The following is an 11,604-nucleotide window of genomic DNA, read 5'->3' on the forward strand; positions in this document are numbered from 1 at the left end:
CAAAATATGCTCCTCATTGACTTACACTGTACGGTAAAACTGCTCTCAAAGTCACTATTTTAGCACAAAAACGAACGCAAACAAAGTTGATTCAGACAATATAGAACATCACCAAACCCAGTACTGTTTTTTTTTTAAATAAAAATGTCAACTTCCTGTTGATTTCGCCATTTTTAATAAGTAGAAAACCCGGACTGGATCGGCGGATCCGGATCCAGATCTTCAAATAGTAAGATCAACAGGAAGTTGACATTTTTATTAAAAAAACAAACAGTACTGGGTTTGGTGATGCTCTATATTGTCTGAATCAGCTATGTTTGGGTTCATTTATGTGCTAAAAGAGTGACTTTGAGAGCTGTTTTACCGTACAATGTAAGTCAATGAGGAGCATATTTTGAATTATCAATTTCTAATCAATGGAGCAATTATTTTTGATTTCTTGCCCACCTTTGGAGTTACATCATGGCAAGGTAAATACACAACCCAAACCTCTACCAAAGTGGTCTTACCCTTTAAGCAATGATGGTGTGCAATTCTTTTGAAAATAGCCACTACATAAGCTCACAACGTGTCACATTGCGTTATGAGCTTGTAGATCGGCTATTTTCAAAAAATATTTATAATCGTAATTGAGGAAAAAGTTTGAAATAATTGCGTTGTTGATTTGAGGTCATATTGGCCAGGCCTACCTGCAGGGAAAGCTTATATTAATCCCACCGGGGACATTCAGTTTATTATTATTATTATTATTATCATCATCATCATTCTCTGCTGCTAACCTTGACGAGGTCTGCTTGCAGCTCCTCCCGTTCCTCGTCTGTCAGGGCGGGGGGCGACGGGGGTCCACTGACCGTCGTCACCGCATCCTCCCCCAGCTCTGGAATGCTGTCTGGACGCTTCTGAGGACCTGCAGGAACACCACCGAGAGAGAGAGAGAGAGAGAGAGAGAGAGAGAGAGAGAGAGAGAGAGAGAGAGAGAGAGAGAGAGAGAGAGAGAGAGAGAGAGAGAGAGAGAGAGATGGGAGGAAGGCAGGGAGAGATAGAAGGTTGATGGAGGGGAAACAATGAGGGAGGAGATGAATGGAGGAAAGCATAGAGAGAGAGAGAGGTATAGAAACAGATGGAGTAGGAAGGGAGAGAGAGAGGAGAGAGGAAGACGAGAGGCAGAGAGAGGGAGAGAGGGGGAGAGAGAAATTGATTTTACACCTGAGTAAACTGTATGGGTGAGCCTCGCTTATCACAAAAAACTAAAACTAAAGGGGGGGGGGGATAGAAAGACAGAAAAAGTAAAGAATAAAATAAAACAGCCAATGGATTATTTGATTAATGTTTTCCCTTGGCCTGTGGTTCTTATAAACTGGGGTCCAGGGACCCTCAGGGTTCCTTGAGGGGGTTTCAAAAGGACATTATGGGTCTCTAACTCCTTGAGAGTGTGCAGGTCCATTTAGTTCCATTAGTAGCCTACACTCTCAATAGTTTTGGGGGTCCTTGAACTTAAAAACCACTGCCCTAGGTCACATGTTGTAACACAAAGTGTCACTAGAACACTAGCAGTAAACAATAAGTACTGTAATGCCCTTTGAGAAACACACACGATATAGCAACACACACCTTGACACACACCTGCATGTCTACACACACGTGTAGCAGTAGTGGCTCAGAGTCTCTGCCTGAAGACCAAAAGCCTAATATCACCCCCAGCCAAGGACAAATTGTCCTCTAGGCTTGGGCAGTGGTTCTGAAACTTTTTCATGTCAAGGATCCTCAAATTGACACTAATTAGCCCGCAGACCCCCCATTTGAAAAGATATGCGAAGGAGGACACCCATAAGAGAAGATTTGTACGGCTCTAGCAGTGATTTTCAACCATTTTGATTTCAAGGACCCCCAGTTTGACATGCATTAGGCTACGGACCCTCATTCAGTGGCATTTCTATCTCTGTGACCCCAATTTATATTGTAAAATCTATATTTATTTAATTCTGAGAGTGTACAAATGGACCCTAAAGGGCGGGTCCATTTGGTTCCATTTGCAAACTCTCTGAGTCACAGACCCATAAGGGAATATTTGGTTCCTAACTATCTATCATTTACCTGGGGACCCCCTGGAACTCCCTCAAGGACCCCTGGGGGTCCCCAGACCCCACTTTGAGAACCAATGGGCAAGGGGTAAGGTGTTTGTCTTTAGTGTTATGTCCCTTCCTGCACCGGAGACCTGGGTTCGAATTCCGGGCGTTACACATGCATGCCGAAACGTACAGTACATGCATACTCTACAGCAATGCAAAAAACCTCCCATTTTACACACACACACACACACACACACACACACACACACACACACACACACACACACACACACACACACACACACACACACACACACACACACACACACACACACACACACACACACACACACACACACACCGGCCTTTGATGTAGTCTCTAGCTAATATGAGCAGCAGCACATCAATAACACAAGCAGAGTGTGGATGGAGACGTGGAGAGATGTGGGGGTCTCTGACAGCGCTGGGGGTCCGCTGAAACTCAGGTCATTAGGAGCCGTCACTCACACGGTCTGACCTGTTCACCCGCACAGCTACAGCACCGCCGCGCTAGCCTGCCACCGAATACCGTTCTCTCATTGGATAAAAACCCACTCTCATTGATTTTAGGGTTGAAACATGAGAACGATGGACACAACAGCATGGCAGTAGTCAGTGGTGGAAAGTAACTAAGTACATTTACTCAAGTACTGTACTTAAGTACATTGTTTGGGGTATTTATTTTACTTTGAGTATTTCCAATTTTCAATACTTTTACTTCTACTCTACTACATCTCAGAGGCAAGTGTTGTTTTTTTTATCTTTAGTTACTTTGGTTACTTAGTCACTTTTTAGATTTTGATTATTATTACAAAACATACATTAACCACTTCAGGCGCTCACAATCTACAAGCTCACAAGACGTTGTGAGCTTGTAGATCTGCTATTTTCAAAAGATTTGTATACATTTTATTTGAAACTTGTGAAATAAGACATTTCATGCACTGTGAGTTATTTTACTTTTGGTACTTTAAGTATATTTTGATGCCAATGCGTTGGGACTTTTTACTCGAGTAAACATTGAACACTGGACTTTTATTTGTTGTATTTCTACATTGCGGTATTGATACTTTAGTAAAGTAGATAAATAAACTAACGTGAGTAGGCTACTTCTTCCACCACTGCTGGTGGGAGGTGTTTGGGTTTTCAAAGTAATCCTGTGCTGCGCTAGAAAAGGTCATGTCAGACTCTGAACTGAATCTTAACCCTTTAAAACCGGGAACGCATCTGTGTAACCACTTTAACCATTATTTTATACTTTGGCTTTTCAAAAATAGCAGATCTAGCTGAGCTTGAGAGAAAAGTTGTGCAAATCTTTGAATATATATATTTAAAGCGAACATTTTTAACTCAAATCTTTGCTTCTGCGGGGTCCCTGGAACAACAGATTTTGAGATGGGGGTCTGAGGTGAATACATATCATTTTGGGGGTCCTTGACATGAAAAAGTTTGAGAACCACTGATTATAGCAACATAGGATTTAGAAGACATTTGTAGAATCCCCAGAAGCAAAGATGTGTTCGCACTATGAGCTTGTATATCTGCTATTTTTTTTTAAATATTTTTTAGCCAAAGTATAAGCTAATATTTAAAGTGGTTAAAATCTAAAATGACAGATGCTTTCCCGGTCTTAATGGGTTAAGACCAAGAAGAGGTCAAAATAACATAGAAAGCAGACTTTACGGTCAATGTACAGCACAACATGCAGCTCTACAGGCCCACTATCAGACATACACAGGGGGGAAAGGGCAAAATGATGCCACTGAAATCTCAATTTAGAGTTCCATACCAGTATCGGAAAAGCTGCCGATACTGCCTGTTGCTAACAATGCCGCTTGTGATGTCAGTCATTTATGACATCATTCAGCTATGATATATTATGTAAGACATATGACTCCAAATTCTGGCAAGGTTTCTTTCAGCCCAATGAGAACCCCAGTTTAAGCAGGGGTTCAGTGTAGGGATGTTAACAATTAATCTATAATAATCGCTGAAAGTTACAGGTATGGTCGGTGTGATATCAAATGTGAGCTTACCACAATCACAGTAATCCTTAATCATATTCCATCATATTCAAGGGCTTTTAGAGAGAAATGAGACTCCATAGAGCACTGCACAGGAGAGGTGTGTGTGTGTCAGCTGATGCTCGTTGACGCTCGTTAATGTTAAATATACATCAAGGCAATTATGTTTCTGCACTCATTATCGCTTTCGGTTGATAAGTTTATCAATTAATGAACGATAATTTGCATCCCTAGTTCAGTGTCTTCCAAGTCCCTCAGAGCTCTATCCTCGGTCCACTCCTTTTTGTCCCCCATCTACACCAAATCTCTTCGCTGAAAATACCCGATCTACAAGCTCACAACGTGTCGCAAATGTCCCCCCCCACCCAAAGATTAGGGACGCTAGGGTCCATGTGGTTAAACTGAATCCATGGCTGTCGTATTACAGAGGGCTAAGCAGTGCCATCATGTGATGGTGCCACCACATGGCACCGTGCCAACGGTAACATCCTCCTAACAGATACATGTGGCCTGTCCTCGTGCTGTGGTTCTTATAGGGTACACTGACTGCAGAGGGCCAAACATCATGCTAATATTCATTCATTCATTCAGCTCGTTTCCCTGGGAGGGGACGTTTAGGGACAAGGACATGTTGTTCTGTGTTTGACAGCGAGGGAGGTTGTAGTTGTTGTTTTTGTCAAGGGCCTGCCATCAACACGCAATGTCCTTGAGGAACTACGAACTAGTACAGAGGAATCAAAATTACAATGAGAATTGCTGTTGAGAATTAAAGGGATATTTCACTTTCAAATAAAATAAACATTATAAAAAATGGATGAAAAATAAATGAAAAAAGTAATGGAAAAATCACGACCCCCTCATGCATTAGAAGGACATTCTAATGTCTCTAATGCGTGAGGGGCTGTGATTTTTTCCATTACTTTTTTCATAAATTGTATATAATTTATTTTATGTTTATTTTATTTGAAAGTGAAATATCCCTTTAACGGCAATGTAATTCTGCTTAGGGGCTGCAAATATAAATTATTTACTTAGCGATTATTCTATCAATTACCTTCGATCAATTGAACAATTCAGAAGCACATTTGAAATTCATTTTTTTTTTTACAGATCGATGTGAAGACATTCAAATATATTTTTTTTATAATAACCTAAATTGATTAGTCTGAATAATCACGGAAGCCCGATTTTATACTTTGCCCCCCCCCCCCCCCCCCCACCCCCTCTAATCCAATTTGATAGTCACAAGGCCCAAAAGTAATGTTTGTCTCAAGGTTTCATAGAGCAGTGGTTCTCAAACTGTCAAGGACCCCAAAATTGACACTTATTAGCCCGGGGACCCCCCATTTGAAAATATATGCCAAGGCCCCCCCCATAAGAGAAGATTTTTTAACGGCTCTAGCAGTGATTTTCAACCATTTTACTTTCAAGGACCCCCAGTTTGACATGCATTTCTATCGCTGGGACCCCAATGAATTTATATTGTAAAATCAATGTTCATTTCACTCTCTGAGTTACAGACCCATAAGGGTCCATTTGGTTCCTATAACTATCCGTCATTTAGCTGGGGACCCCCTGGAACTCCCTCAAGGACCCCCACTTTGAGAACCACTGTTAATATAGAGGATCCTCCCAAACATTCCTGACCGGTACAGAGAGAAGATGGATGGACAGGGTGATGGCCCCGATCCAGTCCTCCCACAGTGTTCACACAGCTGTGTGCAACACAAACACACACTCGCTCATATACGCTCATCTAGTCCAGCGCTTCCCAAGCTTTTCTGGATCGGGGGGGGCCCGATTGAAAATCTCAAGGGCTTGCGGCTGCCCACTGACCACTTAAAGGGATATTTAACTTTTTTGTTGGGTCATTTTATCGTCTACTCAGGCTTTTGTGAGCCCCCCCAGACAGTTTTTAAGTTGCTTGATTCAGTATTTAGATATTTGATATTCATTGTATCTTTTGACTTCAAAAGATATTTGACTTCAAACTTTTTAACATGTTAGATTCATCGAAAACACCCGTCCTTGGTTCTGGTGACTCACCCTGCCCTCCTAATACGTGAGGTGCCGTGTTTTTTGGATTACTTTTTTCATTTATTTAATTATATTTTTTTAATTTTAGATTGTATTTAATTGTTTTCATTTTCCAAAAATATATGAAAAAAGGTAATTGAAAAAAACGGTCTCCTCACGTAGGACAATGTCAGTCACCATAACCAAGGACGGGTGTTTCTGATGAATCTATCATGGTTAAAAATAAAAGAGTTTGAAGTTACAATGGGTTTGTATAGGAAGGGGGCGTGTCTGATAAAATGAATATCAAATATCTAAATACTGAATCAAGCAACTTAAAAACTGTCCGGGGTGGTCCCAAAAGCCTGAGTAGACGATAAAATTACCTCTTTTTTTTTTTTGTGAAATATCCCTTTAACTAAGCGGTCAGATGGGTAAAAAGGGGACAAAATTGTGGCATTTTGCCAATTATTTGGGGGCCCAACTGCAATATCCTCACGGCCTATACAGGTTGGGAATGTTGCTGATCTCATTCCATCCGATCCGTTAGCACAGAGCATTGTTTTTTCTTCAGTTTTGGGGCTTTCTTTCTTAGCGCTAATTAAAAGCCCACGGGAACAGCAAGTTTTAATTGGCGACGTCTCCAGAGCAAATGTGTGCGTGTCAAAACACAGCGATCAACCGGAGCCACAGTGAGATTCCATTATTAGCTAAAGCTAATTTGTGAACAAACAAACAAAAAAGAATTCCACAATTTAATTTACACCACTGATAATGCTGTCAAGTGAATCTATGGAGCCATCAAAGCTGCAGCATCACTGGAAACCACTCTTCATTAATCCATTAAGACTGGGAACGCATCTGTGTCATTTTAAGATTTCTTTGGCTATTCAAAAAAATAGCAGATATACAAGCTCATAGCAATCGTGGAAAATTTGTGCAAATCTTTGAATATATATATGTGTTTTAAAGCAACATTTTGAACTCCGATCTGTGCTTCTGGGGTTCCCTGGAGCAACATATTTTGAGATGGGGGTCCGTGGCCAAATACATATTTTGGGGGTCCTTGACATGGAAAGGTTGGAGCACCACTGATATAGCAACATACTGTTAGGATTTAGAAAACACTTTTAGATATGTATTTGGCCCGTGGAACTCCCCCCCCCCCCCCCCCCCCCCCGAAGCAAAGATTTGAGTTACAAATGTTCGTATATATATATATCCAAAGATTTGCACAAATAGCAGATCTGGAAGCTCATAGCATGGCACTCAGTGCTATGAGCTTGTAGATCTGCTATTTTTTGAATAGCCAAAGAAATCTTAAAAGAACACAGATGCGTTAACGGATTGAACGGGTTCAAATAAAAACCATGTGGAATATTTCCAAGCTATAGTCTCAAATCTCTCAACAGTCAACAGACACTGATGAGACAATCAGATACATATGGTGAGATTACTGAGATAGGAAAGCTCCTCCTCAAGTTGCATGATGTACAGATTTCTCTAAAGAAATCTTCCACGGTTAATCGTGGAAGGAGAAGTCAAGTGCGCAGGAAGTAGATATCTGATTTAAGCTCTCGCATTTGGCCCCAAAATGTATCTCAGTTCCACCTTTATCTCTATCACTAGAAACATCTCTACAACCTCTCTCTCTCTCTATGTACATTTTAAAATATGCTTTATTAGCAAAACGATCATTCTCATATTGCCAAAGCATTAATAACAAAATCTTTCTTCTCTCTGATGATATGGCAGTAAGCACACGCACGCACGCACGCACGCACGCACGCACACACACACACACACACACACACACACACACACACACACACACACACACACACACACACACACACACACACACACACACACACACACACACACACACACACACACACACACACACACACACACACACACACACACACACACACACACTAACGGGCACCTCTGTCAGGGAGGTACTCTGTCCTGTACACAAATTCCTGGGTGTAAATTGTGTTAATATGTCTTTAATTACTGAAATCACATGATCACACGAAACCACATGAGCCCTATAGCGTCCCAATTCTGGGGGCGAGCATTTGGCGAAAATGATGCTGCCAGTGAATGGAGGGCGTTTTGCTTTTGCCCGGGGCATACAGTACTAATGTATGAACACACACACACACACACACACACACACACACACACACACACACACACACACACACACACACACACACACACACAGTGACAATGACCAGGAAGTCCAGCTCAGCACTAGAGGAACAGGTTCAGCAGGATGACACTGTACTGTCAGCAAGGTGCTGCTGGGAAATGCACTCCTGTAGGCTAGAATGTGAGCTCTGTGTGTGTGTGTGTGTGTGTGTGTGTGTGTGTGTGTGTGTGTGTGTGTGTGTGTACTGAAGCCATAGGTGAGTGTGTGAGAAGGGGAGGCTTGTGACAACTTAAAGGAACATTTCACATTTTATTTGTGTATCCATGGGTCCTCACTAATGCTCGCTATGTCATTTCTGTCTACACAATCTCTCTCGCGCACGCACACACGCACACACACACACACACACACACACACACACACACACACACACACACACACACACACACACACACACACACACACACACACACACACACACACACACACACACACACACAGCAGTATAATACAGTATTACACAGTAACACTGTCATTTAGCAATACCCAGTAAATAGATAATTATTTCAGCAGAAAACCAGATTTGGCGACTAATCGTGGTCCCATTAAATGGCTTTCAATTCCAGGTGGCATGTATTTGCCACCCCGTATATTTATGACCCTGTACGTTACCTAGTCTTTTGTGCCGCGTTCATTCCCCGTCACATTATGTGACATTAAGTGACACAGAGCACGGCTGTGGAGGCCATAATGATCCAGAGAGGAACACAAAAGGCTGTGGACCTAATGAGCCATGTCAGGAGAGAGCTTAATGATGATTACACAACGCATATCATTAACTCCCCTTTAGCCATGACAAGCTAAACCAATGATTCTCTCTCTCTTTCTTTTTACCCCCCCCCCCCCCCCCCCCCATTTAGTCATTATGCCAATTAATTCCTCCCCACACATTTGTGTGTGTCACAGCTGTTGTATCCTACTCACTCACCTGTCAGTGAGGAGCCCCCACCGGGAGGACGTAGAGCCTTCGTCCTACTCCTCCCGGCTAACACTCCCTGCTGACAGGTGCCGCCCCCCCCCCCCCCCCCCCCAGCCCGTAAGAATATGTACAGTGACAATTATCACCCTCCCCCCGAACGCGAGCCAATTGCGTTTGTATAGACGTCCGACAAAGCCGGAAGCACCGCGGTGGGTTTGAACCCACAACCTCCGCAGTGGCGGGCAGACACTTTGCCACTGCCCCACCGCCAAAAAAAACAGTGATTCTCAACCTATGGCATATAACCCCACAGCTCAAATTATTTATAAAAAAAAAAAAAGACTGCTCTATTTTATGATAACTGGTTAAATGTGATGTATTGTTCCAAGAGAGGAAGTAAAATCTCGAGTTTGAAGTATTTATTTAATAAGTATTTGTTATAATTGGAAAGATTTTTATTGATAATATAATATTAATTAAAACAAACGTAACAAAACAATAACAAACTAAAAACGTCATGGTATGTTTCCTTTAAAACCTTGAAAAAAGTCAAATAAAACAGGTTTTCATTGTGATAAATAAGAACTTAAAAGTATATTGACTCAAGTGGGCCCTGATCCAGAAACGGTTGAGAACCACTGACGATCATGTAATGTATGAGCGATCAGCAGTTTTTGCTAAGCGTGTTGTAACTCTAACTGCCAGATAGCCAACGATATGCAAGCCTTGCACATCATTTGCTACAGAGTGTCTGTGCAGTAACTCTGGTCTCCCCGTCTCTTCAGCTCTTAAAGGACAACTTTGGTTTTTTACAACCAATGTTTATGTTTTAGATTGTAATTAATGTAAATAAAAGATGAGTGTTAAAAAATTTAAATTTACTGCTTTCTATAGTTTTAGCAATTTTCACAATCTTTTTTACAGTGTTTTCACAGTGGGCGGGGGCATTCTGTCCGGTGGCTAAATATGTATTTTTTTAACACATTAACCCGGCGTTTTCTTTATTATTATTTACAGTAGCTCTTCTAGCCCCCAATAACTCACATCTGGCCATCTCAGACAGCCGGACCTTTTTTATTGTGTAAAAAAGGCATATTTAGCCACCGGACAGAATGCCCCCGCCCACTGTAAAAAATATCGCAAAAAATGCTAAAACTATAGAAAGCAGTAAATGAAAAAAAAATTACACTCATCATTTATTTACTTTAATTACAAGCTAAAATATAAACCTTGGTTGTAAAAAAACAAAGTTGTCCTTTAAGTAAACAGAAAAATTATATTTTCAGGTTGGGGTACCAATTTTATCCAATCAGGAGAGAGAACTCATACAGGAGGCAGGATAAACAAAATTTGCATATAAAACTGGAAGTGGGAAACTGTAGAATTGGCGCTGATAGGGTTATCTCTCATGTTAGCATTGAACAGAATATTGAGCTTCATAAATAATGTAACCAAATGGACCCGTAATAGTGATATAACAAGTTTAAGTCATAATACTATACCCCTATGCACAGTGACAATATAGGCTGATGTTTTTGCCATTAAAGCCAACCGAAATATTCTTAACGAGCAATCACTTCTGAGATACTCTGTCTCCAAACATCGCCATACCTCACTGTGGTATTAATAATCCTACTGCCAATGTAATGATGACCATTTTCTATCTTATTGGTTCTCAACCAGTGGTCCGGGGACCACCAGTGGTCCTAAAGAAGGTTCCAGGTGGTCCCCAGCTAAATGATGGAAGAGTTGGCAACCAAATGGACCCTTACAGATCTTTAACTCTTGAGAGTGTAAAATGAAACCAAAAGGAACCTTACGGGTCCATTTGGTTTCATTTTACGCTCTCAAGAGTTAAATTATTGTTAAACATCTGCATTACTTAATTTACAAGAAGTCTTTACAATTAGAGAATGTAGAATAATTGTTATTTTGATCAACGTTTTCCTGTTATCTCTCAATTGATGAATAAATAATGGACCTTGACATGAAAAAGGTTGAAAACCACTGTTATATCCTAATGTCATTCCCAACAAATTGAACAAAACATTTTGGGGAGCGCTTGTTTTGGTTCAGGCAACCTCTACGGCCTTACAACAAACGGACAACTTTTTCAAATGACTTCAGAAACAAGAACAATTAAGGCAGGTGTGCTCGCTAGGCAAACGAGCGCCCACACGGAGCACCCGAGGACCTAGGAATAGGACGGAATAGGTTATCACATGACCCAAAATGGGCGCTCCCAACACACGTCTTCAATGGGAAGTTTATGCTGGGAAACGTACAGGCGATTCTGACATACAGACAGCTAATTAT

The 11,604-nt window shown here is 41.3% G+C and overlaps 1 protein-coding gene across 4 annotated transcripts in view; it reads right to left on the reverse strand.

Annotated features, from left to right (window-relative positions):
- The window catches only part of tpd52 (tumor protein D52), a 52,407-nt gene that overhangs the window by 21,955 nt on the left and 18,848 nt on the right, over positions 1–11,604 (reverse strand). For all 4 annotated transcript variants that reach the window (XM_084081370.1, XM_084081369.1, XM_084081368.1 and 1 more), the window contains exon 2: positions 780–907. In XM_084081370.1, the coding sequence (XP_083937496.1) occupies positions 780–907 (128 nt within the window). The remainder of the gene's footprint in view (positions 1–779; positions 908–11,604) is intronic.

This window comes from Gymnoscopelus microlampas (genome assembly GCF_963454915.1).
Source record: "Gymnoscopelus microlampas genome assembly, chromosome: 15".
NCBI classification, from domain to species: Eukaryota; Metazoa; Chordata; class Actinopteri; order Myctophiformes; family Myctophidae; genus Gymnoscopelus; species Gymnoscopelus microlampas.